Here is a 21,155-nt window from a genome sequence, read left to right on the forward strand (position 1 = left end):
AAGTTGAAACTGAGGTGGGGTTTCCATATGTTTATTTTATAAATACGAGAACAGTTCTACTGCTAAAAGTTATTTTTATCAATTAACGAGAATTAATGTTTAATTTGAAAGATTTCTCAACTTCAAAGAAAATTGAACATTGCAAAGACTTTTTTGTTTTGTTTTGGTTATTAACATTGCGAAGACTTGGTAATGTTTTAATGCTAAAAGCAAGGAACGCTAAGGGAGAGGTTTAGTGTTGGCATGATGTGACCTGTAGTTGTAAACGAAGATTAGGTGAAGACATGCTTTCAAAATGTTAACATCTTTCTTAATTGAGAAAGGTCAATCAGATTTAATTAATAAAAGAATTACTATTAAACTAGCTAGATCGCAACTGAACAATTCATATATAATTATAAATACTGTAATATCTAAAGTATGCTTATAATATGAGATGTAATGTTTTTTTTTTAATTCAGGTAGTCGTTAAAGTTTATGAAATTTGTATCTCTTTATAACCATATGATTGTATTATCTTTAAAGAAAAACCTGGTGAACAAACCACGAGGTGGTGAGCTAGTGGTTGTAGCCTTGGTGAAAGAGTCGTCCTGTTGGTCTAGGTTAAATCAATTCTCCCCAAACGCAAGAATTGCTCAGTTTTATCCTTTTGACCACATGGATATGTCCATTGCTTACGGCCCATTTACATAATCGGGGGGAATTCTACCCGTGGGATGCCTTTCCCCCAGAAAGATTAATCTTGGACCATTCCATAGGTCTGAGGATGTGTCGTAATCAAACATTAAAATAAATAAACAAAACAAAAAGTTGTATCATGATTCATTTTCAGTTCTCGGTTCCCATTATATCGTCGTACCTAATGTAGAACTAGAAATAGCAAGGGATTAAAAATCAAATCCACCTAAATTTAAAAATCACATACATGAAAGGGATTGAAAAACAAAAAAGCTACGGAGTTTTAAACTTAACATACAAACAATTTAAGTTGCATAATTTTCTGTTGATGAACAAATTCAACAACTACTACTACGAATCTTATGTATTAACAGTTACACGCTTAGTAAAATGTATTAACATGACGTAAAACGACCAAAAGGGAAGTTTTTGTAGATAACTGTGTATTTTTATCATCTGCTTTTCTTACGGTATAACTTCGGTTCAAAACTTTGTAAATTCATGGACTCATGGGCGTAAAGGATCAAATTACCTAGATTTTCAATTAAAAAATATATGTTCATACAAGTTTTATAAATTCGGCAGCGTGTACTATGAAACCAAACACGTGGGAGAGTTAGTAGATTACAATGGGATGGGACTAAGATTTGTTTATTTTCGTTTTTGGTTGAAAAATGCATAATAACAAAAATAAGTCGTCCCCAAACTGCCAAACACATCAAATATGATTAGTTGGTGACGATCATTGCGCCATGCTCGAATTGTACATCGCTCTTCTTACGATATATTTGAATGTTCTTATTGAACCTTTTCCACAAAACCAAAAAAAAAAAAAAAGCACTTGTGTTGTGGGTGAATCATCTCTCGCAAGTTTCTTGAACTCCGGGAGAAAGTGGATTCCAGCTGTGGAGAATTACGCCTAAAAATAATCTCTTGCAAAAGATCGAGGTAACCTTCTTTTTTTCCATTTTTTTATTTTATTTTTTGCGGTAAAAATAGTCGAACGAGTTATATTATTATAAGATGACTATAAAATAGCAATGAGCCAATGACAAATTGACTATATTATTAACCAAAAATAAAGATGAATTATAGAATGTAGGGAAAAATACCCTAATTCTTGTAAAATAAGCAATATGATTCTGCTTTTTTTTTTCTCGTTTCAAGATCCAAAACTATTTAGGAGACAAACTAACCAATATATTAGGAATAAAGATTTGATCNTGACAAATTGACTATATTATTAACCAAAAATAAAGATGAATTATAGAATGTAGGGAAAAAATACCCTAATTCTTGTAAAATAAGCAACATGATTCTGCTTTTTTTTTTTTTTCTCGTTTCAAGATCCAAGACTATTTAGGAGACAAACTAACCAATATATTAGGAATAAAGATTTGATCAAGGTTTTCCTTTGAATGTACTTAAGAACGCAAAAAGCCAACGATTATCTAAACTTTAATGAAGAATTGAAAAAATTATGACAATGGGTATTTTATTCTGCTTTAACCCCAAAAAAAAAAAAACAAAAAATAGAAGATAATAAGACTTGCATTAGACAATGACACCGAAACACAACACAACGTACACGAGCATTAACGGAATGGTTAAATTGGTTATCATACNAAAAAAACTATGACAATGGGTCTTTTATTCTGCTTTAACCCCAAAAGAAAAACAAAACTCAAGAAAGAAAAAAAATAGAAGATAAAACCTGCATTAGACAATGACACCGTAACACAACGTACACGAGCATTAACGGAATGGTTAAATTGGTTATCATACCTATTAGATATTTTCACTTATATAAAAATTCATTTGTCGTCACATTAACTGGATCAACACAAAATCATAGTCAATGAAACAAGATGCATATATTATAGTTATGTGAAAAAAGAATACTACCAATTAAAAGTCATCTTTTTTCATAAGAATAACGCAACCCGGTTGATTAATGTAATTCTTGCTATTATTACTCAAAAAAAAAAAAAATAGTTATAAAAACTTAACTGCTACGAAAATTATGAAAATAATGAAAAAACCGTGACCTGATATCACCGTATCGTTAAATGGTCTTCTACTATTCTTCATACATCAACACTGCAAGGCTGGGCGATTTTATATTTCATGGCGTTCTTTCCGACCATAACTCCGGCAGCACTATTCCCAACGTTAATAGACGCCGGACAATTCACGTGGAGGTGATATTCACCGGTGATCATACTTCCGACTTTCCAACGGATTTGGCCGAAGAGATAGATCTTCAACTCGATCATACCAGGTTGGTCTTCAACGACAGGCAAACCGATGACCGAAGAAACGGGGACGGAGTTTCCACCGATGATAGGAGACCAAACCTTGGTTTCTTTGTGTCCTTGATAAGTCGGAGAGATAGCAGTCTGCCAAGTGATCTGTTGGTTATGGTAAGTAGCGTAGACGTTGAGACGGTCGTAGTAGATACCGATCTTGTCGTTAGGGTTTTCAGAGGAGATAGAGACTTGGAAGTTTGAGTTGAGGATGTTCAGTGGATTGCCGGAGATGTTGAAGTTGGAGACGATGGCCTCTTGAAGGTGGAAGCGTGGCTTCGACGGTTGAAGGACTACCCAAACTAGGAAAACTGCGAGAATGATTACAAAAAGGATTACAAAGAGTATTATGACTGGCAAGAATTTACGGCAGCCGGATGAGTGGCTGTGGTGAGAGCCACATTCTTTTATAGCCATGTCGGACGGAGCTCCGGTAGTCGTAGGATTCGAAGGTTTTGGTGGTGGTACAGAGAAGAGAATGTGCTCTGGGTGGCCTTGTTACATATATAAAAGAAACGTATATTCTCGTTATAGAAAGTTTAGTTTAATAATGATAAATTATAGAAAGTATGGTAATGCAAATATTACGAAATTTGGAAATCAAATATTATGAAGGGATTATATTATTTGGTATAATACGATAGGAAAAGGAAATTAATGGTAAAAATAGAAGAAAGAAGTAACAGGAAAAAACGATCTCTAGACTTTTTTTCTGTTTAAACTTCATGGAAAAGTAAATTGACCCACCAATACAAACTTTATAGAAATATAGATTTGTACATTATACATTTAAATTAGAAAGGAAATTTTACATTAATTCCATTTAAAGAACAAAAGAGATGAAATTTTTACCCTCTTTTTTTTTTGTATACTTGTTATAATTTTTATTAACATTAATAGTTCAAAAAAAATAAAAAAAATTATATTAACATAGTTCATATTATGTTTACAAAAAGAAAACGTATTGGGCTTTGATTTGGGTTAATAAATAGCCCAATGGCCTTTTTAAGCTCTGCAACTGAAATGACAGCGTTTAATTGTCTGGGCGAGTAAGGGTAGTATCGTAATAATATACTATTTTTATCACTTGTGTGAGAGAGAAGAGAAACAACATGAAAACCAATCACCGATAGCTCTGAGCGCCGGGACGAAGGAGGAAGCCTCTAAATTAATTAGTTGCCGTCGTCTCGCCATGGCCGTGAAGGCTTCTGGATTGATAGGGAGATCAGCAATCTCAGTTCATCTAGACTTCTACTCGTTTCCTGTGAAACTCTCATGCTTGAAACTTCCCGTCACTTCTCCTCCAAAGCCACTGGTGGTTTTATCAGTGGCCTTATCGTCGTCTCCGGCAAGAACAGTTGAGTCTCCTCCGGTTGGTTACCGGAAAAATGTTGGGATTTGTCTCGTTAGCCCATGTCGAAAGGTAACTTCTTTTCTCCCTTTATATGTCTCTCTCTCTCTCATCGCTCTCTCTATCTGATTTAGAACAAATTTTGATTTTGAATTGGTTTTGAATTTTGCAGATTTTTACGGCGTCAAAGATTCATATTCCGGATACTTGGCAGATGCCTCAGGTGAATCTTCTACAAGCCCTCTTTGTTTTCTTAGTAATTTGATTGCTTTGGAGAGCTTAGCTCTCACTTGTCACCTAGCAACAGCTCATTTGTAGTGTATTGAGTGATAAAGTTCTTATCTTTATTGCTATGGAGGTATTGGGTTTCATAGTTTAGGGGATTGTTCATTTTAATATACAAAGTTGTAACTTTGGTAAGGACCAAATGCAATGACGATAAGGATTCTCAAAACGGGCAGTGAGGATATGAGAGAGAGTGAGTGAAACTGAGAAAGTAGGTTAGGGTGGAGATTGACCAGTTTATGATTCTTTAGGGGATCAGTTAAAGCTATAGGTTTATTAATTCTGCTTTTACAGGGTGGAGCTGATGAGGGAGAAGATTTGAGAAACGCTGCCTTTAGAGAGCTGAGAGAAGAAACAGGGGTTACCTCAGCGGAATTCATTGCGGAGGCACGCTTTTTGACATCTCTCTCATAGTAAATTGTTAAACAAGATTCATCAAGATTCATCTTTTTATGGTTTTGGGATTATAGTTGGAAATTGTTTTGTGTATCACCAAACTGAGCTTTTGACTCTTTTAAACATCTAGATTCCAAACTGGTTGACCTATGATTTTCCCCGAGAAGTGAAGGATAAGCTAAACCGGAAATGGCGAACAAGCTACAAAGGCCAAGCTCAGAAGTGGTAACAACTAAAGCTTATAGTCTAACATATCTGTGGAAACAATCTTATATACAGGATCTTAACAATTGTTTGTTCATTGATGGTTGTCTGATACAGGTTTCTCTTCAAGTTTACTGGCAAAGAGGAAGAGATAAATCTCCTTGGAGATGGTACTGCAAAACCAGAGTTTAAGGTGTGGTCGTGGATGCTACCAGAACAAGTGATTGAACATGTGAGTGTAGTTTTTGGCTTTAGCGTACACTTATTGTACTCGTGTTTGTGTGTGTGTGCCTGAATTGTGGTGGCCTTATCATCATTCTTTCTTTCTCTGACAGGCTGTATATTTCAAGAGACCTGTCTATGAGCATGTCATAAAGCAATTCAACCCTTATTTTATGGATGAAGAGAAGGTTTCCATGGACTCGTCTAAAGATTGAATGTGCCCGCCGACAACAAGATTCACCAAGTGAATACACAGAGTAGGAGGAAAACAATCAATTCATTATACAAGTTTCTCTTGAGCACCGTTATTATTATTATATATGAAAATTGAATGAATCTCCTTTATGTTCAGACATTGATCTTGTAGTTTGATACTATATATATAAATCCTCACGAATTAGTTAATTATAATAGAGCTCAATATAATTGCTGATGATCCAGATAAAGACCTTTGAGATACTCTCCCTCTCTTTTACACGTCATAGTAGTTGCCTGCAGCCTTTTGCATTGTGTCCTCGATCGACCCTAACTTGTTGACCCTTGGTGTAGCGTTAAAGCTTATCCGATCCCGTCTGAATGTAATATCTAGATGCTGCAAGGAAAGGAAAAAATAACATGTTGTGTTTGCTTCGTTGAGGATTCATATATATATAAGTGACTAACCGATAAGAATCTGTTCATCCCGCTGACAAGTGGGAGTGGAGGGTTAGCAGTACACTTGGCTGGTGATATCTTATCAACCACAATCACTTGGTCAGCCATATAGGTCGCCATTGTTAAGTCATGCTCCACAACAATTGCGGCGTTCTCCATGCGTAAAACGTGTCGCCTTATGGCCATTGCAGCGTTGATTCGCAGCTCTGAGTCTAGATACGCACCTGGCTCATCGATCAGGTAGACACTCGCAAACTGCATAGGAACAGTTTTTTCTCAAATAAGTAACAAAATGTTATCAAACTTTTGAGCTTTTATGATTGAAAAAAAATTGTACAATATTCACCTTCCCAAGGCAGATAGTTAAGGCAACCCTCTGCGTCTCCCCGCAAGAGAGTGAGGCTACTTTTCGATCAAGCAACTGCTCCATCTGAAGCGGTTTCATCACATCTGATATGAAATCAGGATGCATGTCTGCCAAATGAAGACTCAGTTCTGGCAATTGTCTGACAGTACACTCACCCTTCCAAGCAATTCTTTGCGGTTTGTATGAAACATAATCCATCCGTATGAAATTTTCTAGAGAGTCAGGTGCCACCTTGCCGGCCTACAGAAGTCGAGAGAGAAATCTTTGTTAAGGAATCTAGAGAGAGTAGATATATAAAAAGAAGAATGGCATTGAACTCTACCAGCATTTGGAGGTTGGTGGTCTTCCCTGTACTGTTCTCCCCTAACATTACAAGAACCTGAGAGTCAGTGAATTCCCCTGCCTGCACTTCCAGCGTGAAATCCTCACTGGTTTCACTCATGTTTGGATATTTGTATGGTCTCCAGCCACCAGCTGGTGGTGGTCGAGGAGTCCTAGCAACCTGGAAAGAAAAAAGAAGACAAAACTATCAATGACAAAAGTCGACCAAGTACTTTCTCTATGAAAATTAACACTAGGAGACCATTACCTCGAAGATAAGAGATTCATCCCTGATACGCAAATTTTGTGAGGGGTCAAACCCGTCCAAGAAAATCTCGATTCCTGCTCTGACATTGAAGGGGAGAGAAACGATACCACATGCTTCTGGTTTCCCATAGAAACAGTAAATGGCATCCGACAAATAGTCAAGGACACTAATGTCATTGTCTGAAACAATCACGTAGCTACAACAACGTACGTGCAAGAAAAAAAGATATATGTTTGTTACGATCAACACCGAAAGAGAAAGAAATTCAGAATATGTGTAAGAGAGAAAAACCAATTAAGACCTGTCGGGAGTGAGGAGAGAACGTATAACTTGAGCAGCTCTGAATCTTTGGCTCACATCTAGTAAGCTTGATGGTTCATCAAATATGTACACATCCGCCTTCTGTAAGGCGACTACAGCAATCATAACCCTTTGCAGCATATCACCAGATAAATGACGGACTCTCCTGTCCAAGACCTCGTTCAACTCCAGATTATCACAGATCTCATTCATCATACCTCTCTCGTTGTGCTTGTCAAGCAGCTTCCTGACAGGTTCACTAAAACCTTTCATGTCTTCGAAATGTTGTGGCTTCATAGCGACCTATAAGACAAAACAACTGTCAAACTGCTTAAAGAAACTAACTAGTTATATTAGTTAGTGACATAAAGTACCATACTGATGATGAGTTTCCACACCCTACCTTTAGTTTCTTATCTAGAAACTGGGTGAAGTAGGTTTGAAGGTCTTTGTCACCGCAGTGATTCAAAATTTCTTGCCACTCGGGAGGATTCTGCCCAAGAGGAAGAAGCGAATCTTGCATAAGTCACATCATATGCATTGCATACAGAGGATATAAAACTTGAGAGAGGATATATATATATTTACAGTGAACCGGCCAAGGTTAGGTTTGAGTACTCCAGCCAAAAGTTTGAGAGCAGTTGATTTCCCGATACTGTGTGTTCCAAGCAATCCTAGGAGCTCTCCCGTCCTTGGTGCTGGAAGCCTGTACGTCAGTCACACATATTCCAGGGGCTTAAAAAGATATTTGATAAACTCTAGCTATCCCGTGCAATTGAAAAGAGTTTGGCCCATAGCTGTAGGTTGTTGCGTCTTTATCCAAGTCCTTGGTAAGTTTTGCCATGCCTAGAAAGAAACAATATCACAACTGTTTCATAACAATTATACTTTGGCGATCGATGACAAGGTAGAAACATACAAAGAAACATGAGATACACAAAAAAAAAAAAGAGTTAGAATACGTCATAAGTTCTGTGTTTACCTTTGCTTCAAACTATAAAGATGTTCTTCGACAAGAATGAATCGAGAGAGACTTGGCTTGTTCTGTTTTTTTCTTTTCTTTTCTTTTTTCTTTTGTTGGTTGGTCACTTGGTTGTAAGAAATGGTTTATATATATACACCTAGAAAAAGATCCATTCCATTAAATAGGAATCAAATCCTTAACTTTTTTTTTTTTTTTTTTAATATCTCTGGTTTGTTTATAAATTCTCACCAATTAATAAATTAGGATACAACTTTAATTAATACTACAAGCTATTAAATATTTAAGACTCTATAATAAAGTAAACCATTAACATTTTTTTTTATCCCTTACTAGGCTTATTTTTTTTTATTTTTTTTTAATGAAAATTGAAAAAGTTATGTACCTTCAGTTTATTATGCATTTCAATAGAATACCTTTTTCAAAAAAAAAATAAAAAATAAAATTGAAAAAGAAATTTTAAATAACCTTAAATAAAAATAATACTATGAAAAATTGAAAATAATAATACTTGTGAGAGAACTAAAATAATTTTAAATAAACCTTAAACCCTACGTGGCCTTTGTCTTTTTTCTTCTCTTAAAATCGTTGCCGGCGGTTTTCCTCAGCACCACCGCGAAATCGGAATCGTTTTAGCCGGTTTGGTTTAATTAAAGCATCGAAACCGGTCTAACTAAAAAGGCTAACCTTAACCGATAATACAGTCCTCTTTCTCGTCGCTCTTCCGCCACCACCTCTGTCTCCGTTATTAGGTTTTTGTGAGACTCTTCTTGATTGATTGAGAATTTTTTCTCCTCCGAGATTGTTTATCTCTAAGCTTCAGAATTTGAACAGCTTCTGGTGTTTTTACGTAGCTGTATAATACAATGGTTCGCTCCAAGGCTCCTGCTAAGAAGCAACAAAAGAAAGGAATTGATTTCAAGGTTGCGTTTTTTTAACATTGCTGTTGTCTTTTATGAATCTTCTTCTTCTTCTTCAAGTGTTTGATGAATTGTTCTGATGATACTTAGTTTTATTTTGACAGAAAATTAAGAGAAAGCTTGGGAGGAAATTGCCTCCACCTAAGAATGCAACTAACACTGAGGTTAAATCCAAAGGTATCTGCTTTCTCCTGCAAATTTCAAACTTTTTTTTTTCCCGTATTAGCTTCTCTGCGTATGTAAGGTTGAAACTTTCTTTGTTTATATTTGCAGCAATTATACTTCCTGAGCAAAGTGTGGCAGCTGAGAAGAGTGGCTTTGCTACAAGTAAGAAAGGCTTGACCTTGATGGAACTTTTGAACCAAACTCCACATCACAATGCCAAAGTTCGCAAAGGTCCTTTTTTTCTCTCTCTCTTACTTATGAGTAAATTATGATTCCCTGCTATGTTGTTCCATTGATCAATTTTTTTTGGTTTTTCTTTGTGCAGAAGCATTACATGGTCTTAAAGACATTTTCAAGAATCATCCAGCAGAGCTGCAGTCACTTAAATATCTTATAGTACAGACACTTGCGGGACGCGTTAGTGATACTGATAATCTAGTGAGAGATACTTTTTATCAATTATTTGAGACTGAGATCTTTCCTGCTTGTAAAGAGGTATCAGTTACTTCTCCTTATTTTCTCCACTTGTTCCTAGATGTTAATTTGTTTATAGTCTGTTTCTTATGCATATTTATATGTGTGAATCGATTCAGGATAACCAGGGCCCTATGGTGTCACTTTTAATGCCAAGCATATTTATCGCTATGGTTAATTCAGCGATTGATGTTCGTTTGATGGCTTTCAAATTTTTCCACCTTGTTGTGGAGTATTACCCGTCTACCTTTTCCTTGTATGCTGAAAAGGTAGACTACATTTGATTTCTTGGATTATGACACACACTGTTACATTTCCAGTTTTTGCCTGTACTGTTTCTTTTTTTATACCTTTATTCTTGCAAGATGTTCCCTGAAATTTCCACCTGCTACTTGTTGCAGATTCTCGAAAACTACAAGGATATCATTCAGAAGAACCATTTTTATGTGCAAGATAAAAGCAAGCTAAAGGTAGCTCTTTCTGGGTTGGCACATTGCCTGTCGCTTTTGCCATGTGATGAGAGTGACATCGAATCACAAAAAAAGGTATCTATTCAATTTCCACTCCGGATGACTCCAAAGTTCTTGTTCATGACAGGAAGTAGCATAGCAACGTATATGGTTCTGCCATTTCTCTTTTTGGTGGTCTATCTTATTAGAAGAGTTGATATATAGAATGCATCTATATCTTTAATTCTTTATTAAGATGTCTTTAGTTTTAAATACTTGCCTAATCACTCTGGCAATGTGCTCTGTTTTGCCTATTCTAACTGTTTCGTTTTACATTTTGTGCCCTTTTTTAATCTTTTGTAGGGACCTTTACGGAATGAACCGCTACTCGCCTATGAGCAGGATGCTGCAAAAGAATGTGCTTGTATGTGCCATCTATCTTCTTTTCTCATCAATAAGTTATCAGTATATGGCTTGTATCATGTTTTCTTGAAGAGTATGCACTTTGCAACCGAACAACTAGTCCATTTTCCTTTGCCATCATTCCTCTCTAGTAAAATCTATAGATTGTCTCTGCAAATCTCTGAAGAAATTAGTAGCTGTTGCATATTTAAAGTTCCATAGCCTGTTTTCTTCTGCTGTCTCTCCTCACAATTCATGTTCCATGGTTTGGATGTAGAAATGTCGCCACTTAAATTGATTTTCTGGATAATTTGATAGTACCAGTCAACTAATCTCTCCTTTACAATGATATCGGCCCTGAATAAATGGTTCCTTTTTCTATGATTTTGCATGTGCTGAATTACGCTAAACATGTTTCTTTGTGTTCTTTCAGATTTTGCCCATGTCTCCGAGAGATTGAAGGAGATTGTTGGAATCTTAATCAATTGTTTCCAAGATTTCATTCCATTGATTCATGCTCCGCGAGGATTCGATGCACCATCATTTAATTGTATCAACCATATACTTTGCAGCATAGATTATGCAATCAAGTTTTCCATTCGTAGGCACACTCAAAGTCATACTACAAGGCTACCTGCATCTGAAGAATTCACTCTGATGATATTGGATCAAGACATTGCATCGTTGTTATCAAGAAAGTTACTTGGTTCTTTTCCCCTCAATCCAGAAAACAATCTTTCAGGAAAGGTGTGAAAATAGTTCATTGGAATTCTTTTATGGTTATTCTTTTATGCCTAGTAAAGTAGTCTTTTTTTACTTGCCAAATAGTTACATTAGTAAACAAAAAGCTTGTATCACATGCTTGCTTTACTCTTCTGTGTAAATTTCCCCTTCCTGATTTGCAAAGCATTCCCTTCCTGCCATCATCTGTATTCTCCATATGATTATATGTTATGCGTTGCTTATTATTATATAGATCTTCCTAACACTAGTTGATTGTTTGTTGACAGGTTGATGAAAGGTACTTTATTCTCAACAGTGGACTGGCAAAAATCTTCTTGACAGTAAGTGAATGGAGCCACCTTCCTACTGATGTTTCCAATAGATTTCTGGAATTTATTGAAAATACACTACTAGGCAAGGTTAGCTCTCACTACTTTACATTAATATATAACTAAAGCTGATTAGTTGTTTACAAACTTTTTTTTTATGTCCGTCCCTCTGTCTGCACTGTATCTGATAAACTGCTAAATCTACACGGAAAAAGTTCCTCACTGGGATTTGCCAACATTTATTTTACAGATCTCCAGGAGCATTGAGCTTAGTAAAGCTATTCACAATAAGACTTTACTTGCACTCTTGCCCTTTTTTTCAAAACTTATATCGAGGGTGGACAGTGATTGGAGATATAGTCTTCTGCAGGTTCGTCTAAGATTCTCTGAGCAATTTTAGTTAGGCAGGAGGATAGACTTTTTCAGTTCCTTCGATAGCTAGCAGTAACATCATTTTATATTGGTATTACGTTTCTATTTTCAGGCATTTACTACTACCTTCAGCGATTGCAAACCAGAGTCAACACTTAAATTAGCCTGCATTTCAATTATCAGAGACGTGGTTATCCCTGTAAGTAATTTTTCCATGATATGTTGTTCAGTCTTGGATATTGGCTGACTGTTTCAACCTGACTTTACTTTCCACGCACATTGAAATCTAAAATCAGTTTCTTGTAATGTCTGCAGAATGGAGATATCCATTATCCCAATGCAAGTGATCCAACGATAAATAACTACAAGAGTGCTTGGGTCAACAAACTTCCATCACTGCTTAATCAGTTGGGTGATAAGCATCCAGAATCTACCCAGGTAACCCCCTTAGTACATGGACCCGTTTTTTATCAACTAGGCCGGCATCTCCTTTTCTCATTTATACCAATTTGTAATTACTTCAGGTTGTTTTGCAACTTTTGCTCGACCTTAGGCGCGTTGGGTGTCTGAATCTTTGCCCCACATGTGAAGAAGATATCATAAACTTCTTCATCCCTTGTCACGGAGAAGGTGCAATTCTTTCTACAAAATAAAAATGTGTTATGAGATTTTGAGTGTCACTAAACTAAAATTGGACTAGTCGGTTTCTGTCATCTTTTTGAATTATACAGGTGATGGACATGGTGGATCTTTTGCAAGTCTCCCTAGGGAAACCCAAGAACTGGCTCTTTGTTTCCTTTACTTCTTCACCATAGACAAATTCAGCTCCCACATGCTGAAAGCAATAGTTTCATGCTGTCTAAGTGAGTATCACATTTCATTCCCCATGCTTTTATTCAACTTTAAAAATGGCTTCTCTTGATGATAGAATAACAAAAAAGGGTAATTGACCTAACTCAATGTGTATTGCAGATCCACAACTTGAACCAGCTGTGTTGTATCGGATAGTGGAAATTCTTCACACTGCCTATAGAGCTGGACATATTCAGATTACAGATCATTTTAGCTTCCTAATCACATTAATTGCACGTTTCAAAGTTGTCCCAGGTACTGTCTGGAATCTGTAAAAATAAATAGAATACTTTTGAACTTATTTTAACTTTTTGAATAGAATTCGGTTTGAGCTTGTTTAAGTGAGAATCATGCCTTTTTTTTATGTTTGGTTGGAGCTTACCTTATTACTTTTATGCTCATGCAGAGAAATTGCAGTTAGTGATGGAGTGCAATGAGCGGGAGACATATTGTGGCACGTATGAAGCGCTTACAAACCTTGTGTGCGCATGTTTGTCAGAAATGGGTGATAGTTCTCTTGTTCTCCAGATTCTAGAGAAAGTTTTACTCGAACAAATAGTGAGTTTATCTTTTGATAATACTTACATCTCAATGCATGGTAACATTATCATATAATAGCATTGCAAATACTTAATGAGATGTTCTTCTTGGTACAGATTGTGAAGCCTGCGTTGGACAATGGGTGTGCCATACTCAGGATGATCTGCGCGTTGGACTCCAAACCAACCAGACTCTCTGAAAGCAGTGTAACCATTCTAAGTGAATTCTTACCGGGATACTTGATCGACATAGTCAATGTAAGCAAATTCCTCTTATACACTTTTACTGGGTCCTCATTGTTTCATTTTTAATCTTTGGATTGACACATCTCTCTGCACTCTTCTTGCAGTGTATACCAGAAGATAAGGAGAACTCTTACCTTTACATAAAAACATGTCTCTACTACTTAGTGCCTTGTTATTTCTTGTTCGACCGAAGCTCCAAACTCACAGAACATGTTCTGAAGAGAATGCAATCGATTGTTAGTGAAAACACTAAAGCGCTCGAATCGTTCCAAGACAGGGAGAACGGTCGAAACTCATTGAATTTGATACAATGCATAGTATCTGTGATCCTGCTGATGCACAACGATGTCAAAGTTAGGAAGATCATATTGCCATCCAAGTCAGAGATCGATTTGATTCTGCAAAACGTTATCACTTTACAGGTATCATTTCTTACTCTCTCTTATCGTTACTCCAAAAACTGCAAAAAGTCGTTGGCTGATCAGTTTTAGCTCTTTAACTGCGCAGTCCTCAGAGAGCACAAGCTTGACAGTAGAAGGAAAGCATATGATGAAAATTGCGGGAGAGCGACTTAGGATTGCATCCAAAAGCTTACTCGCATAATAATAAGTTCCACACAAACTGTAACATAAAATTTTTATGAATTGTGCTCTCTTTTCACAAACCTATGCTTAAAAAAAGATACGTAACTTTGCTTTGCTCGTTTTGGTAAAGCAACAATTTTTGATGGCAATAATTATGTAGAATATTATTATCCTTTTGATTTAGAAAAGACTATATTATTATCCCCAATTAAAACTATGATAAGTCCTCTTCACATGTAAAAGGGGTTTAACACATAAAGCAAGCATCCAGCATGCTTACTAATTTTAACTACATATGGTTGAAATCGTAAATGTGAAGGTTAGGACCATAATTTTTGTTTGACCTATGATATAATGTTGATTTCAAGATTCTGAGGCGGATTAAGCAGTTTCATTAAAGCAACCACATATATTTTAATATGAAAAAGTAGATTAACAAAAAAAAGTAAAATCTATGTAAAATATAAACAAAACATAAGTAAAATATTTTGATGTATACAAAAAAACCAAAATAATAGTAACATGTTAATTTATGTTATTTCTTTAAATAAAATAATGATTATGTAACAACTCAAACAACACCTCGGCTACCACCTAGTATATATATATATATATATATATAGAAACCTTGAATCTTACCATACATGCTTGTAGAGGTTTCATAATTGCCTTCAAGTCGTCAGAACTTAGAAGAGGACATATTGTGCTTCCTTAGTTGCAGCAACCGGAGACAAAACCAAGCACTCATCTTTATCTTTTTGTTGGGTTGGATGGCTTCTCTGTTTATGGTTTTGTGCATCTTGCAGTTTAGAAATAAAATCCTCTTCTACCCTCTGAGTAATTGGAGCCGATTGGCCAATTGGTTGTGAATGTCCAGCTGAGGCGGCGGCTCGCAAAGGGGAGAGAGCTCATGCTGAAAACGCTTTACCTTAGAAATTTGATATCCATACTCGAAAGACAATGGTTGACGAAGACTAAAAAGAGTTTTTGCATCCCTATCTTGAAAATGGATTGAATCAGTCTGACAAGGACTTTCAATGATCCACTTCATCAACGTCAACTGACATTGATGTGTCAGTGTAAGCATCCCCAGTTGTGGAGCATAACATGTCTAGAGACTTGTAAATAAGAAAGAAAAAGTCGGGAGAATAAATGTCTTTGGATCAACCAATTTAAGGAGGCTAGTCACAAACTGAGATTTCATAAAGTGCCGACTTATCTTGGCTGCATAATACTTAGGTAGGATTTTCTTTATCTATGTGAAGATTAAATCCAGCAAGCCAGCTATAGGAAGGACCCTTTTAACAGATTTTAATGCACTGCGTTAAGATCTGTCGCATATTTTCTATTTTGCTTTTATTTTTTATTCATTTTAAGATAAATAATTCACTTGAAATTATTATGCAAATATTTTGCAGTTTCTATTCACTTATTAAGATTATTCTAATCATATATCATGGCATTTATCAGTATATAGTTAATTAACATACATATATAATATGTTTATATTAATTTACTAAAATCAAATTACTGTGAATTGTAAATAACTAAATATATATATATATAAGTTAGGTTTTGGTCTCACTTATACTGGTATAATTGTATCATTTTCATATGATTTTTATATATGACTTTATCAATCATTTCGGAAAAGCGTCTTTAGTTTTCGATTAATCATCTCGAATAATATTTATTTTCATAATGAATCTAAATAATATAATAAAAAAATAGGAAAGTTTTCTTGCATTTGTTGGACAGTGGAAAAACTATTGGAAAAACTAAGAAATCTATAAAACCATAATTGAGAGATTTTTAATAATGTTTTTACAAGTTTGCAAAGATACTTATTTAAAAGAATATTTATGTAATATAAACTATTAAATAATTAATTTATTCTATAAGTTACTAAACTTCTTTAAAAGTATATAATGATATTTTGTTATATTAATTTCAAATCCGGACGACGCATAGGACATTATCTAGTAAAAAATAAATTGCGCTCTCTTTTTACAAACAGATGCTTAAAAAAAGATACATGACTTTGCTTTGCTCGTTTTGGTAAAGCACCAATTTTTGATTGGCAATAATTATATAGAAGTGAAAGACTTTATATTGTTATCCCAATCAAAGTTAAAACTATGATAAGTATTCGCATGTAAAAGGTTTTTAACACATAAAGCAAGTGTCCAACATGCTTAGGACTAATTTTAACTGCTTAAAGAGTTTAACCCTAACTTGCTTAATTTGTATTTGACTGAAATCGTAAATGGGAAGATTAGGACCATAACTTTTTTTTTATTTTTAACCTATGATATAAGATAAGTTGATAACTACATCTCTAAGCCCAATAATAAAAACGACCATCTCACGTAATGGGCTTTAGTCAAAGCCCATTAACTTTTGATAAAACCCTAACTGCGACTGAACATCTCTCTCCATCTTCACATCTCTTCCGCCTTTCTCACCGTCGTCGTCTCATCGCTTTAGAGTAACCATGGTTCGTTCTCCACCGCCTGAGTATCCGTTTTTTTTCTTAATTGACAGTTTTCGTTTCTTATATATGGTGAGATTTCGATCTCTGACTATATATTTCTGTGGTTTTTGTTTTGTGAAACAGCCTCAGGGAGATTACATAGAGCAACACCGTAAGAGGCATGGACGTCGCTTCGATCACTATGAGCGCTTGCGCAAGAAGGAGGCGCGTGCATCTCACAAGCACTCCACCATGGCTCAGAAGGTTCTTATTTCTTCTTCTTCTTCTTCTTCTTCCATTTTTCAAATAATTTTAGCTCCCCTTTTTTTTAGCTGATTCATCTTTTGGGTTTTGGTTGAAATTGCAGTCTCTAGGTATCAAGGGTAAGATGATTGCCAAGAAGAATTATTCTGAGAAAGCTCTCATGAAGAAAACGTAAGTGTTTTCTTTTAACTTCTCTGAGAATGTGTCATTTAGGTCAAAAGATGTTTGATTACTACTAGTATGATGATGGATTTGGCAATAGTTAGAAGAGAGTCATTGTGGTTTTGTGTTTGATGAACAGATTGAAAATGCATGAGGAGTCATCATCAAGGCGTAAGGCTGATGAGAATGTTCGGGAAGGAGCTGTTCCTGCTTATCTTCTTGATCGTGAAGAGACCACTCGGGCCAAGGTTGTTTTTTTTTCTTTTTGTCAGTTGAGATTTTCTATAATTCTGAAACTTGATGAGGCAATACATTAACAAGTGTGTTTTTGTGGGTGGTAGGTTCTTAGCAACACCATTAAACAAAAGAGGAAAGAGAAAGCTGGCAAATGGGAGGTCCCTCTTCCAAAGGTGATATATCTCTCTGCTTTTGTATTTGTTTTTTTCAGTGTTGAAACTCTTAACAAATGGGTAAAGCTCAAATTTCTTCTCTCTTGGCAGCTAATAGCCCTTTCCTTTTACAGGTCCGTCCTGTCGCTGAAGATGAAATGTTCAGAGTGATCCGATCTGGGAAACGAAAAAGTATGTATCTGCTTCTTTTGTTATCACTTTGTTTAAACACGCCTTATCATATAGAGGCTTTTGATTCAGCAATTGGCTCTAGACTATTAGATTGAGTTTACTCTAGACTATATAGACTATAGATTTTGAGTTTACTTTGTGGATTGATTTGATTCGTTCTAAATAGTCTGCTTACAACTATGGAAATGCTTTTTGCATCAACTACAGCAAAACAATGGAAGCGGATGGTTACAAAAGCTACATTTGTTGGACCTGCTTTCACAAGGAAGCCTCCAAAGTACGAACGTTTCATCCGTCCATCTGGTCTGCGTTTCACCAAGGCCCACGTCACCCATCCTGAACTAAAATGCACTTTCTGTCTTGAGATCATTGGAGTTAAGAAGAATCCCAACGGTCCCATGTATACATCACTTGGTGTCATGACTAGGGGAACAATTGTTGAGGTTAGTCCCCAAGCTCTATACATATTAAGGTCTCACTTATCTCGCCTATGCTATAGGTGCTAATATCTATGTGAATGGATTTTCAGGTCAATGTGAGTGAGCTTGGTCTTGTTACACCAGCTGGAAAGGTTGTTTGGGGTAAGTGTTGACATATATACTGACTGACCCTTGTGCAAACTGTAAAAACATGTGTTGGCAGTGCCTTAACTCTCTTTGTTTTGACTTCAGGGAAATACGCTCAAGTGACGAACAACCCCGAGAATGACGGATGTATAAATGCTGTCTTACTTGTGTAAGCAAATGTCCGGCAATGTCAGAGAAGTATGGATAGATACAGCGAGGATCATGTTAGCTACTGTCTTTTTTTTGTTCTCTCCTGAAACATTTTTGTGCTATCTTTACGTTTTTTTATATATGGAATCGTTGTGGTAGATCTTCGCATCACATTAACCAGCTCTTGTAGCTTTTTAAGAATCTTATTAATGAAATTTGTTGCTTCTAATGTTCATATTACCGTTACTATTGTGAGCTAACTTGCCTTAAGAACCCCCATATATTTGGTATGACTCAACAGTGAGAACCCCCATCACATTAACCAACTCTTGTAGCTTTTTATTAATGATGTTAATAAAATTTGGGATTTCTTCAGAAACCATGACTGTATTTGTAGCCTATATAGATTTGCATCAAAAGTTATCAGTTTATTCAGAAACCATGACTGTATTTGTAGCCTATATAGATTTGCATCAAAAGTTATCAGTTTATCACACGGTGATTCAATTGTGCATATAATTGAAAACATATAAGTTCCTTACAAGTAGTGTTTTTATTAGAACAATTTTAGAAGCCAAGGCACAACAAGAAATACAACAGTGATATAAAGCTGGTGAAGCTTCTTAAAGCTTTATCTATCAGCTTGTGCTTGGTAAAGCTATGGCTGCCAATGGAGGATCAAGTATTTGAAAAAGTCCTGAAGACAGCCTTCTTGTGAGGTCCTCTGCTTCAACTTTGGTAACGTCAGCTCTCATTCCGATATCAGTAGCGTATCTACTAGCACAATACACACCAATCGCTGTAGCCGCCATCCCATACACGTTAGTTGTCACAAGCCGCATCGGCGTTGACAAAACCGCAGCAATAGGTCCACCTATAATCGAGACAGCCTGGCCGCTCTGTCCCATTGTCCTTCCTTCAAGAACCAGCAACCCGGTTTTGCAATATATAGCGAAATCCTCACAGTTGTTCTTGAAAACATCGTAGCATCCAAACCCGTTTTGAAGGAGGTGTTTGGCGCGGTGGACAACTATGTCATTAGGGTCAGAGACAGCGAGTGTACATGTTCCTCCTCTGGCTTTGGCGAGGAAGTGAGCAGCATTAACAGAGTACTCAAACCGATACAAAACACCACCGGCTAAGAAACAGTTTAGGCATGAGGAAACAACGCCGTGACCTTCGTTTGGTGGAACGCAGGTTGGACAGTGGGTGTGGTTTCGGGATGGACCTGAGCTGACTAGTATGAGATCAAGAACAGTCCCGGTTGCAACTTCTTGGCCTCGTCTAGTGAAATGGATGACTCTATCATCTCCAACATAAACGCCTACACACAAAAAGTAAACCAACATTGGTGGATCACCCTCAAAGCGTAGCTAGCAGCACAATTGAATCAAGCAGTTCAAGAAAGATATATAGACTCTAATAATAATCACTTCAAGTGATCTAAGTTGAAAACATCAAATCCTCACAAACCCTAAGTTTTTTCTCAAATTGAACATTGATCAATTCGACATTGAACCAAAAAAAAAATCGAAACTTTGAAAGAAAAAAATTGCGATTTGGAAGAAGAATAGAAGCAAACCGTGATGGGCATAGATGTAAGCAGTTCTCCAGGAGTAGATATGATCCCCAGGTTTCAAACTCGATCTGTTGATCCTGTTCTTACAACAACAAACAGAAGATTTCGTGAGAAAAACGTAAGATAATGATAAAATTAACAAGTTCTCTGGGAAATCAATTAGAGGGGAAGACGAAACCTGTTGGAGAGAAGACCCATCTAATCTAATGATCGCGGAAGAGACGAAGCTGTGACACTCTTATCCTCTTCAAAGATACTATAAAGACAAAACGGGAGAGAATGATGAAATCGTAGTTATTATTATGCTTAATTATGGCTTCCGTTTTTACTCTCTCTCTCTCTCTCTCCCCAATGGCGTTTCTTCGTCGTTAAGGAAAAAATAAAGGGAAAGCAAGAGAGAGATAGGACAGGTGTGAACCGTGGGGACATCGCGTGGCATCGTTTCTTGTTTTTTTTTTTTTTAATAAACTGGGCCTGTTTGGATAAATATATAATGGGCCTCTTTGATTTCCGTATCCAAACCAACACTTTTTTACTTTTGTTATGTTTTGATTTGGGCTAAAATTATATTTACTGCACAATTAATAGAGTCAAATAAAAAAAAGTTTATTTCTAAAAAGAAAAAAGTCAATACTTGAGGTGTAGATATATTATTGATTACAAAAGAAAATTGTAGTCTATGGAGATCTGGTAATAAATGGGTATAATTTTTATGAAAAATGCTCAATAATTTACCATAAAACCTACAGAATATTATTATAAGATTCGTTTTATTGGTTAACAAAACCACACACCCTTTATTTATTCATAATTTTTTTTCCTAATATGTATTTGCATTATCCATTAATAAAGATATTTAAATATATTATCCAGTGATATATATATATGTAAGTGCTAGTAAGAAAGATCTTGTGTGATAACTATCCAATGGTCAAGATAATTTCTTATCCTAAATTTAATGATTAGTCAAAAGAAAAAAGAGATAAGATAT

General features: G+C 35.9%; 6 protein-coding genes across 6 annotated transcripts; 3 read left to right on the top strand and 3 right to left on the bottom strand.

The window, feature by feature from the left end:
* Nucleotides 2,423-3,624, bottom strand: LOC104768827 (NDR1/HIN1-like protein 12). The gene has a single exon (XM_010492889.1). It carries the CDS (start codon nt 3,399-3,401, stop codon nt 2,766-2,768), a length of 636 nt encoding a protein of 211 aa, XP_010491191.1. The 5' UTR covers nt 3,402-3,624; the 3' UTR covers nt 2,423-2,765.
* Nucleotides 4,078-5,847, top strand: LOC104768828 (nudix hydrolase 27, chloroplastic). Its single transcript, XM_010492890.1, has 6 exons — nt 4,078-4,407; nt 4,508-4,558; nt 4,915-5,007; nt 5,147-5,241; nt 5,338-5,452; nt 5,556-5,847. The coding sequence occupies exons 1-6, from the start codon at nt 4,177-4,179 to the stop codon at nt 5,655-5,657; spliced, it is 687 nt and encodes a 228-aa protein (XP_010491192.1). The 5' UTR covers nt 4,078-4,176; the 3' UTR covers nt 5,658-5,847.
* Nucleotides 5,756-8,319, bottom strand: LOC104772141 (ABC transporter E family member 2-like). Its single transcript, XM_010496785.2, has 9 exons — nt 8,315-8,319; nt 7,941-8,058; nt 7,756-7,845; nt 7,354-7,655; nt 7,053-7,248; nt 6,786-6,965; nt 6,443-6,703; nt 6,106-6,351; nt 5,756-6,034 (listed from the first exon to the last, which is right to left on the bottom strand). The coding sequence occupies exons 1-9, from the start codon at nt 8,317-8,319 to the stop codon at nt 5,915-5,917; spliced, it is 1,518 nt and encodes a 505-aa protein (XP_010495087.2). The 3' UTR covers nt 5,756-5,914.
* Nucleotides 9,032-14,561, top strand: LOC104768829. The gene is made up of 19 exons (XM_010492891.2): nt 9,032-9,257; nt 9,359-9,431; nt 9,528-9,650; nt 9,745-9,914; nt 10,013-10,162; nt 10,295-10,438; nt 10,706-10,766; nt 11,178-11,491; nt 11,755-11,886; nt 12,047-12,166; nt 12,281-12,367; nt 12,484-12,606; nt 12,693-12,798; nt 12,900-13,031; nt 13,141-13,275; nt 13,427-13,578; nt 13,677-13,817; nt 13,910-14,227; nt 14,313-14,561. Exons 1-19 carry the CDS (start codon nt 9,201-9,203, stop codon nt 14,406-14,408), a joined length of 2,634 nt encoding a protein of 877 aa, XP_010491193.1. The 5' UTR covers nt 9,032-9,200; the 3' UTR covers nt 14,409-14,561.
* On the top strand, nt 16,819-18,820 carry LOC104768830 (ribosome biogenesis protein NSA2 homolog). The gene is made up of 9 exons (XM_010492892.1): nt 16,819-16,886; nt 17,007-17,126; nt 17,230-17,297; nt 17,428-17,536; nt 17,630-17,698; nt 17,812-17,869; nt 18,077-18,312; nt 18,399-18,450; nt 18,541-18,820. Exons 1-9 carry the CDS (start codon nt 16,884-16,886, stop codon nt 18,606-18,608), a joined length of 783 nt encoding a protein of 260 aa, XP_010491194.1. The 5' UTR covers nt 16,819-16,883; the 3' UTR covers nt 18,609-18,820.
* On the bottom strand, nt 19,085-20,514 carry LOC104768831. Its single transcript, XM_010492893.2, has 3 exons — nt 20,343-20,514; nt 20,168-20,241; nt 19,085-19,909 (listed from the first exon to the last, which is right to left on the bottom strand). Exons 1-3 carry the CDS (start codon nt 20,360-20,362, stop codon nt 19,224-19,226), a joined length of 780 nt encoding a protein of 259 aa, XP_010491195.1. The 5' UTR covers nt 20,363-20,514; the 3' UTR covers nt 19,085-19,223.

The sequence above is a fragment of the Camelina sativa genome, chromosome 20 (assembly GCF_000633955.1).
Source record: "Camelina sativa cultivar DH55 chromosome 20, Cs, whole genome shotgun sequence".
Taxonomy (NCBI): domain Eukaryota; kingdom Viridiplantae; phylum Streptophyta; class Magnoliopsida; order Brassicales; family Brassicaceae; genus Camelina; species Camelina sativa.